This window comes from Pipistrellus hanaki (assembly GCF_964339955.1).
Source record: "Pipistrellus hanaki genome assembly, chromosome: X".
Taxonomy (NCBI): domain Eukaryota; kingdom Metazoa; phylum Chordata; class Mammalia; order Chiroptera; family Vespertilionidae; genus Pipistrellus; species Pipistrellus hanaki.
In genome coordinates, this window is record NC_140524.1 from 72601494 (window position 1) to 72619095 (window position 17602).

The following is a 17602-nucleotide window of genomic DNA, read 5'->3' on the forward strand; positions in this document are numbered from 1 at the left end:
CTTCTCTCTGGCACCTGGGACCCGGGCTTCCCTTGCAGCCCCAGCTTTATCCAGAAGTTCATCTGGAAAGACATCCAGTCTAATTAGCATATTATGCTTTTGTTATTATAGATTAGGATCATGCCATTGGCACTGGAGAGAACTACACGAATTTCACAACTATTTAAGAAGGAAAGTAGGACTTGTTAATTGGTTTCTTTAGGAGATGAGAAAGGGAGATATATAAAAAATGATTCTCCAAGTACTTATGTGTATAACTGGGAGGATATTGTACCATCTAATGACACAGGCACATATGGAGAAAAGCAGGTATAAGTAATGTAATAAGAGGAGTCAGCTGATTAATTTTAGCTGTGCTGAGTTTAAAGTGCATGTGAGACATCTGAGTGGGGCTTTCTTAAAGGACACCTACATAAATTAAAGAGTATTAGCATAGAAAGAGATGAGATGGGTCAAGGAGAATATATAGAGAAGATAAGAGAATCTAGACTATAACCATGAAAAACTGCAACATATAAGAAGGGAGCAGATAGCCGAGACCGGTTTGGCTCAATGGATAGAGCGTCGGCTTGGGGACTGAAGGGTCCCGGGTTTGATTCCGGTCAGGGGCATGTACCTTGGTTGCGGGCATGTCCCCGGTGGGGGGTGTGCAAGAGGCAGCTGATCGATGACTCTCTCTCATCGATGTTTCTAACTCTCTTATCTCTCTTCCTTCCTCTCTGTACAAGATCAATAAAATATATATCAAAGAAAAAAAAGAAGGGAGCAGATAAAGAAAAGCCTGGGGTAGGAGTAAGGGGTTTTTATCTCATAGCTTATATTTTCTTTGTAATAGGAGGTGAGGTCATCTTCTGAGAGGGAAGAAGGAGGCAGAAAAAGAAAAAAATATTTGAAATAGGAGGACCCTGAGAGACAAGAACAAATATTCTCAGTTAGAGGAACAGTGGTCTACAGAAAGAACTCTCAGGAAGAACAACAATTAGGGGGCAAAGAAAAGAAGAAAGCCCAAAATGAAACAAAAACGTGAAATTTTTAGGTTGAAGGAGAACTAAGAGAGTATGGTATCACAGAAGAGTTAAGAGTGTCCATAAAGATAAACAATAAATGAAACATAAAGATCAACTAATATATGAATTAAAAATGATCTATTGAGTTTGGTAATAAGTTAAGCAAAAGAATTTTCCAAGGAGTAATGAGCTACTATAAGGGATTGCAGAATGAATGAAATAAAAAGAAGGGGAAGTTTGGTTGAGAAAGGGAGGATAGGATAACTAGAGGGAGATGAACATGTCAATAGACTAAAAAACAGAACCAACTTAAATTTTTTGAAGATTAAAGAGTTGTATTTTAAGAAGGCTAAGGAAGAGAATAGACTCAAGCATCTGGGGGGGGGGGGAAGCTGGCCTTGAAGATGAGAACAGACACCTTTTCTGAGACTGGAGGGAAGGAGGCAAAGATGGGTGGAGATATAAGTAAGATTGTGGTGTGGGAAGAGGATGGGAAACTGACACAGATCCAAAATATTAAGATTATCCAGCATGAAGTAGAAGGCCAAAAATGTAGCTGAATTCAAGAAGTGGTATTGAAAAGATAAGGTTTGGAATAGTAGTTGAGAAGAGTGAAAATGCTGGCTAACAATAAGAACAAGGCACTGTGGATCTAGCTGAGTTGGGGACCATGAATTTACAGTGCTATCACTCTGTTCATTTGTGTGACTTTTTCTAGTAACTTTAGCAGGTCAGGTGTAGGATCAGAAAATGCTGATTGTCCAATTGATCTGGAGCTGATTTTTCTGGTGGGTGTAGTAGAAGTATGGTACAATGGTGTTTAAGATATTCAGATGATCAGCCAAGAAGTAGGACAAGGCAGATTAGAAGAAAATAGAGACAAGTATAATGGGAGGAAAAATAAAACAAATAATATGTAACTATGACTGGAGGCGGGGATTTTTTGAAGTGGAAAATATCTGAGGTGGTTCTAAAGTTTTGTCCTTGCTCTTCAAACTGAGTGGCTAACGTAGAAGTGGAAGTAAACGTTAGTACGGCTATGTATATCAAAAAAATTTGATGCTAAAATGTTTGGGGGCACTTCCTCTAATGCTGAAATTTAGCACTATAGTAGGAGCTGGAGAAGAAAGCTGTGAGCCAAGCATCAATGTCTTCAATGAATGAATTAGAGCAACCAGGAGATCAGTATAGCCAGATGGCATAGGCCTCAAAGGAGAACAAGCTTTCTCATGGGAGGGGAAGAGGAATGATTTTTTTTTATTATGTTTGCTATATGCATTTATAAGCAAAAACTACCTATATGTCCACATAGGTGTCAAGTATAAGAAAGTTTAGAACACACACAAGATTATTTTGGATATATAACCAACCCTAAAGTCAAGTGACTGGAGACCTTTCAGAGAAGGGTCACAGAGAGACTTAGTACCATGTTAGACTGTGTTATTGGAGAGTCAAAACCACCTCAAACTTTCTACTCTAAGAGACTAGGATAGCAGTGAAGTAATTGAGACAGATAAGGAAAGTAGAAAGATCTGCTTTTCTTGGGAGAGGTGATATGAGGGGATGGAGTCAAGGTTTGCATTTGAAGTGGAAGTGATAAAGATATTTTATAGGTATTGGGACTAGAATTCTTAATACCTTAGAATTTAGCCCAGTGTTTTTTTATAGAATAGGTACGTCAACATTTTTTATGATTGTTAGGAACTAAAGGTTTGGAGGCAATAATTGAAGCCATATAAACAACTTTATTATGAAAGAGGAAGCCCTAACACAGGGTGTAAATCCTGAAAGACAATAATATAAGACTAAGTACACAACCATTAGGAGGATATGAGAAGAAAGGAGTAATAGCAGAAAAAATCATAGAAGGAATGCTCAAAAAGAAAGCAGATATAATCAGGAAGCTATAGTATCACGATGATGAAAAGAAAAGTGCTTCCAGAAGCAAGGAGTGGTTAAGTGTCAAACAACAAAATTTATTAAGCATTTGCTCATAATTAAGATTAATAGCAATTTTGAAAAGAAACAGAACCACATTCATTCTATACTTTTTATTTTTATTTTTTATTATTTTTTAATATATATTTTATTGATTTTTTGCAGAGAGGAAGGGAGAGAGATAGAGAGCTAGAAACGTTGATGAGAGAGAAACATCGACCAGCTGCCTCCTGCACACCCTCCACCAGGGATGTGCCCGCAACCAATGTACATGCCCTTGACCGGAATCGAACCCGGGACCATTCAGTCCACAGACCCACGCTCTACCACTGAGCCAAACCGGCTTTGGCATCATTCTATACTTTTTAAACCCTTATAAAATACATGATAAAGAATAAAGTCTGACCAGCTTGTATGGCTCAGTGGTTCAGTATAGACCCATGAACTAGAATTCCTGGTCAGGGCACATGCCTGGATTGTGGGCTCTATCCCCAGTAGAAAAGGAGCAGGAGGCAGCTGATGGATGATTCTCTCTCATCATTAACGTTTCTATCTTTCTCTTCCTCTCGCTAAAATCAATACAAACATACTTTTTTAAAAAAAATAAAATCATCATTTACTGGCCAAACCAGATCTTTAATATACAATAGCTTCTGTTTCTGTGAATAAAAATACATACCTTGAACCACAACATCTGGCTTTGGTACAGTTGAAAACCTACGATTCAGGGGATCAATTTCTCCAGGAGCTAAAAATCCCTAAAGAAAAACAGTAAAAAGACAACTTATTACATTTCAAAAAAGCTATTGTTTAAGGATAAACAACATACAAGTGCCACAACCCTGTACCATAACGGATAAAAGGTAGGCATGAGAAGGAAACAAATACCTTCACAGTATGAAATGTTTAAACTCCTGAATTCTTATCCAAATTAATTTTAGCTGGAGTTAATTTTTAGAGGCAACCACAAATCCATTTTTGGAAATAGACAGGGTATAAATAACATACAAAAAGTTTTCTAGTTCTACTTATACCTTCTTTTGATGTATATGATTAGACAATAAGACCACCATGCTTATTATCAATATTTTAACTCATTAGCCTGTTGATTCCTCAATAATTTGCAATGCTTTCTGCTTAGCAGATATGTTTTAATTTTGAACATATATATATATATATATATATATATATATATATATATATATATATATATTGTTGATAATATTACTGATGCCACCCATTTCCCCCCACCTTTTTGCCCTTCCACCCTGCCCCTATCTACTCCACCAGGTCTTCACCACCCTATTGCCACTATCCATGGACTATGCACATAAGTATGTAAGTTCTTCGGTTTATCTCTTCTCATCCATCCCACACGTACATCGAGAAATGTTGATCTGTTCTATGCAACCATGATTCAGGTCTTATTTTCTTGGTCAATTAATTTTGTTCATTATATTCCATGAATAAGTGAGATTATTTGATATTTGTCTTTCTCAGATTGTCTTATCTTTCTCAGATTTTCATGGATCCAAGTCCATCCATGTTGTCCCAAAAGGTAAGAGAACTCTCTTTTTTATAGGTGCAAAGTATTTGATTGTGTAAATGTCCCACAGGTTTTTTTTATTATTATTCATTAATCTACTGATGGGCACTTGAGCTGTTTCCAAATCTTAGTTATTGTTAATAATGCTACTATGAACTTAGGAGTGCATATATTATTTCTGATAGGCATTTCAGATATATTCCTAGAAGTGTGATCACTGAGTCAATTAGAAGTTCCATTTTAAATTTTTTAAGAAAACTCAATACTTTTTTCCATAGTGGCTGTACCAATCTGCATTCCCACCAATAGTACACAAGGGTTCCTTTTTTCTCGGCATCCTTGCCACCACTTGTTTGTTGATTTGTTGATGATAGTCATTCTGACAGGTGTGAGGTGATATCAGATTGTGGTTCTAATTTGCATTTATCAAATGATCAGTGACTGAGAATTTTTTCATATGTCTCTTGGCCACTTGTATGTCCTCATTGGAGAAATGTCTATTCAGATCCTCTGCCCATTCCCCCACCCCCATTAGATTGTCTTCCTTTTGTTGGGTTGTATAAGTAATTTATATATTTTGAATATTAATCCCTTACCAGATGTATCATTGACAAATATGTTCTCTCATACAGTGAGTTCCCTTTTCATTCTGATGGTGGTTTCTTTTAGTGTACGGAAGCCTTTTGTTTTGATATAGACTCATTTGTTTATTTTTTCTTTGTTTCTCTTGCCCTAGGACAGTGGTGGGCAAACTGTGACTTACAAGCCACATGTGGCTCTTTGCCCCTTGAGTGTGGCTCTTCCACAAAATACCATGGCCTGGGTGAGTCTATTTTGAAAAAGTGGCATTAAAAGAAGTTTAAGTTTAAAAAATTTGGCTCTCAAAAGGAATTTCAATCATTGTACTGTTGATATTTGGCTCTGTTGACTAATGAGTTTGCCGACCACTGCCCTAGGAGATGTAACGACAAATATTTTTCTATGTGAGATGCCTGAAACTTTACTATATATGTTTTCTTCTAAGATTTTTATAGTTTCATGGTTTACATTTTAGTCTTTTATCCATTTTGGATTTATTCTTGTAAATGGTGTACTAAGTTGGTGGTCTAGATTAATCTCTTTGCATGTGTTTGTCCAATCTACCCAGCATCATTTGTTGAAGAGACTGTTCTTACTCCATTGTATGGTATGGGTAAACTTTGGGGGGCTCTGTTCTGTTCCATTGATCTATGTGCCTATTCTTATGTCAATACCAGGCTGTTTTGATTCTAGTGGCTTTATAGTATAGTTTAATATGTGGTATTGTGACCTGCCAATTTTATTCTTCTTTTTCAAGATTGCTGCAGCTATTTGGAGTCTTTCATGGTTCTATATAAATTTTTGGTGTATTTGTTCTAATTGTGTGAAGTATGCCATTGGTATTTTAATAGGGACTATGATCAATCTATAAATTTCTTTGGGTAGTAAGGGCATTTTAATGATGTTAATTCTACCAATGAATGAACACAGTATACATTTATATTTGTTTGTATTGTCCTCTACTTCTTTTTTCAACACCCTATAGCAGGGGTCCTCAAACTTTTTAAAGTGGGGGCCAGATCACCATCCCTCAGAGAGCTGGAGGGCCGGACTATATGAACTACTAATTCCTACTGTAACACCTCGGCTGCGCTCACTGCCCAAAAAACCTGGCGGGCCGGATCAGACTCCTCTGCAGGCCGCATGTGGCCCAAGGGCCATAGTTTGAAGACCCCTGCCCTATAGTTTCCCAAGTACATGTCTTTTTTTTCTTCCTTGGTTAAGTTTATTCTTAGGTATCTTTTTGTTGTTGTAATGGTAAATGGGATTTTTTGTTTGTTTGTTTCTCTTTATGAGAGTTCATTATCTATACATATAAAAGGCTAATACGCTAAGTGTCCAGGTAATGATATCACATAGCAATGCCCGGCTTCCTCTTCCTAGCAACTAACCTCCTTGTAGATTCTTCAGCTCAGGAACCCGACTTGCTTTATAGCCAGGTGCAAACATTTCACAGTTTAATTAAATATTTGTGAAACGTGTTTATGTGCCTCATCTCATTTAATCCTCACAGAAGTCCTAGAGTAGGTAGATAGGAGACTCTGTAGAATTCTATTTTATTTTCATTAGTTGGAAAATGGAGATTTAGAAAGCTTAGAAACTTGACCTGACTGAAAAGAAGTAAGAAATGGTGGACCTTGAAAATGACTTCAGATTTTCTCACTGCACAGAATATAGTCAATCATTGCTGCAGTTAAATATTTTAACCTTTGTTCTCCCTGCATGATCTACAATAATATCTGCTTTGTGTTAATATTTACTGCTATGTTGCTAACAATTACCTGAAAGAGAAGTTGGGATGCTTCACTGGGCTAGAAAAAGATTGGCTAAATTAGAAAGCAGGTCTAGTTAAGCAAGTTTATTCCATATCTATAAAAGGCTAAGTTGACTCGCACATGTACAGTACATATAAAGCTCTAGCTAGCGCCAATTGCGTGTGTGTGTTTCCATCTGTCATTGTTGATAGTGAATTTGGTTGACACTTCTATTATAGAGAAAGGATGAATAGTGATATTAAAATATTACTTCTAATTAATATCCTTTCAATGTGTGCAAAATTGTGTACCAGGCCACTAGCTGGAATATAAAACTATCATCAATTTCAGGATGTTAATTTTGTATCCTGCTATTTTGCCAAATTCATTTATTAAATCTAGAAGTCTCCTGGTGGAATCTTTAGGGTTTTCTATGTACAATATTATTTCATCTATGAATAATGACAGGCTTACTTACTCCTTTCCAATTTGGATGTCTTTTATTTTATTTCTTGTCTCATCCCTGTAGCTAGGACTTCCAGTACTATGTTGCGTAAGAGTGGTGAAAGTGAACATCCTTGTCTTGTTCCTGTTCCTAAGGGAAATCATTTTTGCCTATTGAGTATTATGTTGCTTGTAGATTTAACATATATGGTCTTCGTTATATTGAGGTATGATCCCTCTATTCCCACTTTACTGAGAGTTTTTATCCAAAAAGGTGCTGGGTGATTTTTTCAAATGCTTTTTCTGCATCTATTGATATGATCATGTGATTTTTATTTTTCACATGTGATATATGACATTTATTCATTTATAAATATTGTACCAGCTTTGCATCCCTGGAATAAATACCACTTGATCATAGTGTATGATCCTTTTAATATATTACTAGATCCTATTTACTAGCATTTTGTTGAGGATTTTAGCATTTGCATTCTTCAGGGATATTGGCCTGTAATTTTCTTTCTCTGTAGTGTCTTCACCTGGTATTGGAATGAGGCTAATGCTGGCTACATAAAAAGAGCTTGGAAGTGTTTCTTCCTCTTGAATTTTTTGGAATACTTAGAGGAGGATAGGTATTAGTTCTTTTTTTATTATTAAATTATTATGTGTGTACATATCTTATCATTCCCTCCCTCCCATTCATACCCTCCTTCCCCAGAGTTTTGTGTCCATTGGTTGTACTTTATATGCATGTATACAAGTCCTTCAGTTGATCTATTATCTCCCCCAGATCTCCCTACCCTCCGCGCTGTAATTTGACAGTCTGCTTGTTGCTTTACTGTCTCTATATCTATCTTTTGGTTCATCAGTGTATAATGTTCTTTATTATCCATAAATGAGTGAGGTCATGTGGTGTTTCTCTTTCATTGACTGGCTTATTTCACTCAGCATGATGTTCTCCAATTCCATCCAGGTTGCTGCAAATGATGAGAATTTCTTTTTTTTATGGCAGCATAGTATTCCATTGTGTAGATGTACCATAGTTTTTAGTTCTTCTTTGAATGTTTAGTAAAGTTCTCTTGTAAATCCATTCAGACCAGGACTTTCATGTGCTGGGAGTTTTAAAATCACTACATCAATTTCATCAGTTGTCTTATTTTGGTTTTCTGATTCTTCCTGATGGAGTTTTGGGAGATTGTATGTTTCTAGAAATTTGTCCATTTCACCCAGGTTGTTCAGTTTGTTGGCAAATAGTTATTCATAGTATTTGCTTACAATCATTTGTATTTATGTGGTGTCTGCTGTTATATTGCCTCTTTCCTTTTTGATTTTATTTACTTGTGTCCTCTCTGTTTCTTGATGAGTCTGGCTAAGGGTTCATCAATCTTGTTCATTTTTTCAGAGAACCAGCTCTTGGATTCACTAATCTTTTGTACTTTTTTTGTATCTGTCATTTATTTCAGTCTGATCGTTATTATTTTCTTCCGTCTACTTCCTCTGGGCCATTCTTGCTATTCTCTTTCTAATACATTTAGTTGTACGGTTAGGTAGTTTATTAGTGCTTTGTATTGTTGCTTGAAGTAGGCCTGTAATGCTATGAACTTCCCACTCAGGACTGCTTTCACCTATCCCGTAGGTTTTGGGGTGTGTGCATTCATATTTATTTGTTTCCAGGAAGTTTTTAATTTCTAGCTTAATCTCACTTGTAACCCATTCACTGTTTAATAACATGCTAGTTAGCCTCCATGTATTTGAGGGGTTTTTATGGTAGTTGATTTCTAACTTAATGCCATTATGATCTGAGAAGATGCTTGATATGATTTCAATCTTCTTGAATTTGTATAGATTTGTTTTATTTTCCTGAAATGTGATCTATCTTTGAGAATATTCCATGTGCATTTGAGAAAAAATATATATTCTGTTGCTTTGGAGTTAAATGTTCTATAAATATCAGTTATATACATCTGATCTAGTGTGTCATTTAAGGCCTCTGTTTCCTTGTCGATTTTTTGCGGGGGAGTCTGGAGATCTATCCATGGAGTCAGTAGGGTGTTAAAGTCCCCTATATGAGTGTGTTGCTGTTGCTCTCTCCCTTAAAGTCCAGAAAGAGTTTTTAAATATATATTTGGATGCTTCTATACTGGGTGCATATATGTTTACAAGGGTTATATTTGTCTCCTGTTATGGCCTCTATTTTGAAATCTATTTTATCTGATAGGAGTACTGCTACCCCAGCTTTTGTTTTTTCCTTTTCATTTGCATGGAATATTTATCCCATCCCTTCACTCTCAGTCTGTGTGTTTTTTTTGTTCTGAGGTGGCTCTCTTATAGACAGCATATATATGGATCGTGTTTTCTTATTCAGTCACCCTATGCCTTTTCACTGGACAATTTGATACATTTATATTTAAGGTTATTTTTAATATATTTTATTGATTTCAGAGAAGAAGGGAATAGGAAATATAGAAAGATTAATGATGAGAGAGAATCATTGATCAGCTGACTCTTGCTTGCCCCACAGTGGGGACTGAGCCCTCAGCCCAGGCATTTGACCTTGACTGGAATTGAATCTGGGAGCCTTCAGTCCACAGGCTGATGCTCTATCCACTGAGTCAAATGAGCTAGGGTTCTTATTGATAGGTATTTATTTACTGCTATTTTTATTTTCTTTATGCAGATGATCTTCTTTCTTTCCTTTTCTTCTTAAAGCAGTCCCTTAAACATTTCTTGCATTACTGGTTTAGTGGTAATGCACTCCTTTAACCTTTTTTTTATCTGGAAAACTTTTTATTTCATCTTTAATTTTAAATGATAGCCTTGCTGGATGTAGTAGTTTTGGAATTAGGCCCTTGTTTTTCATTACTTTGAATTCTTAATTCCACTCCCTCTGGCCTGAGGTGTTTCTATTGAGAGTCAGCTGAAATTCTAATGGGAACTTCTTTGTAGGTAATTTATTTCACCAGGTTGGTCAAATGTTCTTTTGTTATTTCTTCAAATAAGTTCTCTGTTCCTTGCTCACCTTCTTCCCCTTCTGGTATTCCTATAATATGGAAATTGTTATGTTTCATGTTGATCCTGAGCTCCCTTAAGCTATCTTCCTGCTTTTTCATTCTTTTTCTATTTGTTGCTCTAATTGGGTATTTATTTCTACCTTGTCTTCCAAATCACTGATTCAATCCTCTGCTTCATTCATTCTACTTTTAATTATTTCTAGTGTGTCCTTGATGTCAGATATGTTATTTTTCATTTCTGTCTGGTTCAGGTTCATGATTTGTGTTTGCTTCCTCATGCTGTTATAGTTCCCACAGAGTTCCTTGTAATGTGCACTCAGCTCCTTAAGCATCTTTACAACTATTACTTTGATCTCTATGTCTGATAGGTTGCTTGTGCCCATTTCATTTAGTTCTTTTTTCTGGAGATTCCTCTTTTCTTTCATTTGGGCGGTTCTTTGTATCACCATTTTAGTTGTCTATTTGTATTTGTTTCTATGTATTATATAGAACTGTTATGCCTCCCAGGCTTTGTTGGATGGCCCTATGTAGAAAGTGTCTTGAGGGGTCTCCCCTTGTGTGCATTATTTGGGCTCTTTCTATTTTAATTAGGTCTTGATTGTTGATGCTCCATTCATGAGAGGGATATCCTTTCTGACTTGCTGAAAGTGAGGCTCATTCCTAATCTCATCGTGCTAGCTATTATACAGGTGTTGACAAAATAGAACAAGACACAGCAGGACCAAACCAAAACTAAAATCAAGCCACACAAAGCAACAACAACAAGAAAGTCTAAGAAGTAAAAAGAAGAGAAAGCAAAGAAAAAAATAAAGAGAATACTAAAAGACATGCAATCAAAGACTTCGATGGTATATAAAGAAAGGGAGAAAGAGGAAGAAAATGGCTATTAGAAAAGCAAGGAGGAAGCTACAAGAACTAGTATAGGAAGAAAAAAGAAAAGGAAACAAAAAATGAAATAATAATAATGAACTTAAAATGTAGTAATAAATAATATATTAAGCTATACATAGATAAAGTAAAATGAAAAAAAATAGAAATGAGAAAAATTAATAATGAAAAGTGATACAAGGAGAATAGAATCAAAGGGAAAAGAAATTAGAGATATGAGAGAAAAAATAAAAAAAGGGGAAAAACAAAAAAGCCACACACACACACAACAAAACCACACACACTCACACTCAAAAACCTTTGGGTCTGCTATTTGTGGAGTTCACTGGATTTTGCTCCGATGTTGTTGAATCTGGTCACTTTGTGTGTCTATCCTGGGCATTCTTGGAGATTTCTGGCCAGGTCAATGTGAGTCACTGCCCCTTTCTGGCCTTGGGTAATTTGATTGAGGCCCAATAGGTGAGAGACCCTAGTTGTCCAGTGGGTGAGGACTCCTTAGTCCAGAGACTTAGTCTGCCTTAAGTCTCATGCCTTGAGCTATTCTCTCTTCCCACTTGGAGTTGGGCTCTGCATGGATATCCTGGTCTTGGCTGGGATGGTTTGACTAGACTCATGTTGTCGGTAGTGCCAGTAGCTTGTAGGAGGTGGGGCTGGGCCCTTTCTGTCCTTCTAATACCTCTGCTCTGCCTGGTTAGTTGCCACCTTCTCTTTGCCACCTGCAGGGGCACAGATTTCCTGCCCTAAGCTATTTCCCCTTGTCTCAGGTCGCTGCAAGTTTAGTAAGAAGCAGCTCTTTTGCTGGTGAGAAAGAGGGCACCTCCTCTGCATTCCAGGTGGGCAGGGCTGATTCTACTTCCTGGACTATTTTCAAGCTCCTTTTCTGCTCACCAGCAAGAGTTTCTCCAAGAAATATAAAGTACCCCAGGTTCAATGTTGTGTGTGTCCTTCAGACCACTCCAATGTAGGCTGGCCCTGAGTTCCACTGCAAGGTCCTTCCCACTGATCAGGAGGAGCTTCCCAGGCAGTGTTATGGCAGGGTGCTAACACTACTCTATCAAGGGACTTCAGCTCCACTACTGCACCACTCTTCAGTTTCCATGGCCAATGTTCTCAGGGCCTCCTCTTTCAGTCCCAGGCACTCCTGTTTCACCCATAATCTGCAGCCTCTTCAGTCTCCTCAGGTCCTCATTTTTAATAGTTCCAGTTCAAGGGAGGCCACATCCACCTCCTGGCCTTCAACACAGTTCCTGTCCTCAAAACCTGACTTCATAAAATGTGACTAAGTCACCTGTTTTGCCCTTAAGAGAACCATTCATGTCCTTTTTTCATACCATTTAATGTATTTGACTTGAATAAGAAAATTACCAGGGAAGGATTATTTTAACTCAATCATGCTGCCCATTATTGTTATACTAGATGCCCTGTGCATGAAATTCGTTCATGGGTGGGGTCCCTAGGCCTGGTCTGTGATCAGGGCCAAGCCAATCAGAGCCAGAAGACCCTGGCGGGGTTGGGAAAGGAGGTGACTGTTGCCAGGCCAGGCACGGAAGAAATGGATGACTGACGCTGATGCTGCCCTCAGCGCCCCCCCACCACACGGTTCCCTGCCTCCCCCTCTCATCTTTCCCTTGCTGCCATACTGCCACTAGGGCCTACCAGCTATGGGGAGGGACAGGGCCTGCTGGCCCGGGGAGGAACAGGGGGAGGGACCATGGGAGATTTGCCACCCAGGGAGAGGGACCACAGGAAGTTGGCCACCAGCCCCAAGAAGGGAGCTGGCCCTTAGCCCCCCTGGGAATGGGGCCAGATCCGCCTCCACTGACCCTTAGTTTCCTATCCCAGCCCAAAGGGGCCCCTGGCAGGGTTGGGAGAGAAAACAATGGTCACTGGGCCAGGCAGGGAAGGAACGGGCACCAGATGCCAACGCTGCCCTCAGCACCCCGCCACTGTGCAGTTCCCTGCCCCCCCCACCTCTGTCCCTCATTGCCACTAGGGCCTGCTGGGTGGGGGAGGGACAGGGCCTGCCCACTAGGGGAGGAATAGGGGGAGGGCTGCAGGAGGTTGGCCACAGCCCCCCTTGGAAAGGGGCCACATCTGCTGCCACCCACTCCCAATTCCCTGTCCCAGCCTGGGGCCCAGCCCGATCAGGGTCTGCTGACCAGGACTATGGGAGGTTGGCCAGCCAGGGGAGGTTGGCTGTGGGATCGCACTGATCACAAGGGAGCAGCTCCTGCATTGAGCATCTGCCCCCTGATGGTCAGTGCGCATCATAGTGACTGGTCATTCCATTCATTCAGTCATATCAGTCACTTGGACTTTTATATATATATAGATAATGTCAATGACAGATAATCAAACCTTTATGCTTGTGAACCCTGAGAAAGAAGATACCTATCAAGAAGGGCTCCTGGTGGCTACCTGGGCTCAACCTTAAAAGAAGAGCCTAACAGCTGTTTCTAAACAGTGGCCTCTCACACTTCAAAGAAAAGCCTCCACTGAACTGCCTTTCTGCATCATGTGCCTGCATCTGTGCTAGTCCTTAGAAAAGAGTTTCTGGAGCTGTATTTCAAGCAATAGGACTAAGGCTTTCCCCATCCAATCAGAGCTGCACAACTATATCTCCATCAGTATCTTCACTGACCAATCAGAGTGGCTCCATTCTGACCAATCAGGATAGTGCCTTTGGACCAATCAAACTGAGGATTTGGTATCCTCATTTTCATGAGGACAGACCAATCAGGGGCCATGAGTGGGACTTCTCTCAATGTAACTCACTCCCCTCTGTCTAGGAGAGTTCACATTCCAGTTCCAAGGAAGACTGAGACCATGTTTCCTGGATGGAGCTGAAACACTAAAGATAAAACACTGAAGACATCTCAGGGGACCAGAGCAGAGAAGAGTAAGAAGAGGAGAGCAGAGAAGAGCAAAGCAGACTAGTGTATAGAGGAGGAGAGCAGGCAGAGTAGAGATGAGCTGTCTTGAAGGGAGAGGGGCTCACTCAAGGGCCTCACTCAAGGGCCTCCTCACAGCCCTGCAGTTTCACAGCTGTACTACTCCATAATTGAGCTGTAACACCATTGAGCTATTCCACAGCCATACTATTCTCAAAGCTGTGCTACAGTATATCACAATGGAGATGTTTGCACTAAGTAAAGTTTCCTTCTTCACCATACCCCAAATTGGGAATTTCTATTGGTATTAAATTAACAACTATCGACCTGAAATTCTTAGTGATGTATGTCAATCATATCTCAATAGAATTGAGGAAAACAAAACAACAAAAATAGCTGCAGAAAATCAATAGTCATATGTAAGCAGTTCATAGAGTATGGCTCAGAAAAGATATCTTAATCCCACCCTATATCCTCTAGGAGCCTAGGTTATAGCTCACCATAATAACCTACAATGTGGAAATATATTTGTCGGTAAATCTGAAAAACTGTGAGAAAGATAACCCTTCCTATATACTCAAAATATCAATAAGCTGACAGAAATTCCCGAGTGCCCCATTAAAAGCTGTCTCGACAAAATTTAATATATGAAACATTTAAAGAGCCCCTTTCCAAAAAACAAACAAATCAATATAAACTATGGTGTTCATAACCAGTTGTCATGTTACCTAAAATTTTCTCATCAGTTTATTCAATTAAAGAATGATGTTGCTCAGAAAAGTTAGCTCTTAAATCCATTATAAGTCATGCTGTATAAGCACGACTGCATTCGTCAGTCACCAGGCAAGACACTCAGGGGTGTTCTGAGAGGGAAAGGTCAAGGTAGGGCCTATTCCAGAGCAGCTATAGGTACAGTGCCAAGGTAGGAAGCTCTGGGGGCATGAGGGACAAGGTTTTCAGGGGGAAGATTTTTATCAAGGACTGGTCACAGTTCCACTCTAATGACCTGGAGAAAAATATATAATTAAGGCAGAATACAAAAAGCAAAAGATTTAATGAGCTATTTACAAATCTGATTACTATGGTGAATAAAGTAAAAAAAAAAAAAAAAAAAAGAGAGAGCCTTAAAGTTTCTCCTTACCTCTGCCATCAAAGTTCCTAAAATGTATAGAGACTGACCCCACATATGAGGCAATTTTCCCATGGGGACTCGGTCCACAGTGTGGGGATTTTGATATTCTTCATCAACCTAAAAAAAAAAAAAGATTTAAAGGCTACAAGAAGGATAATAGAAGGTTTTAAATACTAGACAGCAAAAAGGCTGAGTTTGGATTGTGATTTACACCCTATGAAACAGTCACATTTGCAATGCACTGAAAAGTCAAGCAGTGTTCCTCTAACTGTAGGGTGGATACAGATTACCTGAGGATTGTGTACAAAGACAGATTCTGACTTGAGTAGGTGTGGGGGAAGGCCTGAAACCTGCATTTCTAACAAGCTCTCAAGTAATGCTGTTGATGTTGCTGGGAGCTTATTCCACCCATCCCTACTAGAACCAACGGCTGCATCTCTCCCATGGTTAATACTCTTTTGCAATAGAGAAGAACAGTAATATTTCTGACTGGAATTTTGGGAAAATGGAGACCTACTTCATTTTCAAAGATTGTCTACTCAAATAATCCCAAATTAGTGGTCTCAGAGAAAAAACATATCAAATCCTGAGAGTTCACAGAGAACAACACTCTGGTTCTGACTACTGATGTCCATATCATTCTCAGCCTTAAGGTTTTTTGTTGTTGTTTTTTTTTTTAATCAACCTCTAAACAATTTATTTGATTTTTTAAATTGAGTTATGGTTGACATACAAAAATGCTATACATTTTTAATGCATCTTGGTAATTTTGAGGGTAAGTATAATATATACCCTTGAAACTACCACTGTTAAGTTAGGTCTTACCCTTGTCTTGCTGTGCAAGTGTCATAACTGTGAGTGCTTTAAAATCTTTCAAGGGAACAAAATTGTAATTTTATTGTCCTATACTGAAAGACAAAATTTTAGAACATGAAAATCATAAGAAAGTAACAATTATTTGACTCAAACAGGGCAGACCTATCGAAGTACTCCTCCTCTTCTCCCAGCCCCATACTATGGCACTGTCTAGCTCACCTTGTCAAGGGGAACACTGTATAGCTCGGGCAGAAGTGGGACTCCATTTTTGCCCTTGATGAGGACTTCTTCAAGAGCCTCTCTATATTCTTGAACCTGTGAGTATAAGAAAGGGAGAAAAAAATTATAGAAAGGTCCCTTTGGGGACCCAGAGGAAACTGTTGCCAAAGAAAATCCTATTTAAAAGGAACACATTTACCTAGTAAAAGGAAAAAGAGGAGGAAGTAGCACCTACTACATGCTTATTATAGGCAAGATAATATATTAGGTGTTTTGCATACTTTAACACATTTAATTTTAATAACCATCCTAGGAAGTATGTATAACCATAAACTTTTTATAGGGAAACTAAGGCTTTAGCAGGTTATGAACTTATGGAAGATCACACAAGAGTGCAAGGTTGAATCCAGATTTGAGTCCAAGTCAACCTGCCTCCACAGGCCTATTTTTATCCACTATGTACTACCCTAAGGATAGATTTGTCACATTACATGTACTGGCTTTTAAAACTATATTTTGCCTGCAAATTAAGTTTCTTTTATGGCCAAGTTTATGTGTTTTTTGTTGAATAATTTTTATAGATTAATAATACATAAAAAGTAAAAAAAAAAAAAAAAACACTATAATTTATGGTGAAAAAATATATAGTTAGTTCTGCTATAACAGTTGTTTAGAAAACACAAATTTGTTCCAATGTCTTTGATATATTAGGGAAAATTTTGAGCATAACATGAATTTCACATACGCTCATGCACCATTTCAACTGAGAACACATATAGCTAAAATGAGCCGTGAAAGATTATATAGGAGGACAATAAGCCATATCCATCTGCATGCAGGGTTATAACTTTCTGTCAGATTTCAGATAACTTCCTGTCCACCACTAATAAGGTGCTCTTTTCTCATGGCCATTAGCTGAATGGCTCTGTGCCTTTCCTTCTCCAATTCCCCCTCTTTATTCGCAGCATATGTTCTTTGTTCATTTTATCTTTTCTCAAAAAAATCTTTATTGTTGAAAGTATTATATATGTCCCTTTTTTCCCCCATTGACCTCTCCAGCCTGCCCCAACCTCCCGCTCCAGGCCTTTACCATGTGTTATGCATATATGCATACAAGTTCAGTGGTTGATCTCTTCCCACCAACTCACCCTCCACTGCCATCCCTCTGAGGTTCAACAATCTTGTTTGATGCTTCTATGTCTCTTCATCTATTTTTGTTCATCAGTTTATGTTGTTCATTAGATTCCACATATGAGTAAGATCATGTGATACTTATCTTTCTCTGATGGGCTTATTTTACTTACAATAATGCTCTCCAGGTCCATCCATGCTCTTGCAAATGGTAAGAGTTCTTTCTTTTTTACAGCTGCATAGTAT

At 38.5% G+C, this 17602-nt stretch overlaps 1 protein-coding gene across 3 annotated transcripts in view; it reads right to left on the reverse strand.

Annotated features, from left to right (window-relative positions):
- Positions 1-17602, reverse strand: part of PHKA1 (phosphorylase kinase regulatory subunit alpha 1) — a 236260-nt gene that overhangs the window by 124427 nt on the left and 94231 nt on the right. For all 3 annotated transcript variants that reach the window (XM_084869451.1, XM_084869452.1, XM_084869450.1), the window contains exons 12-14: positions 16226-16321; positions 15200-15307; positions 3625-3703 (exon numbers count right to left, since the gene is read on the reverse strand). In XM_084869451.1, coding sequence (XP_084725577.1) covers positions 3625-3703; positions 15200-15307; positions 16226-16321 — 283 coding nt within the window. The remainder of the gene's footprint in view (positions 1-3624; positions 3704-15199; positions 15308-16225; positions 16322-17602) is intronic.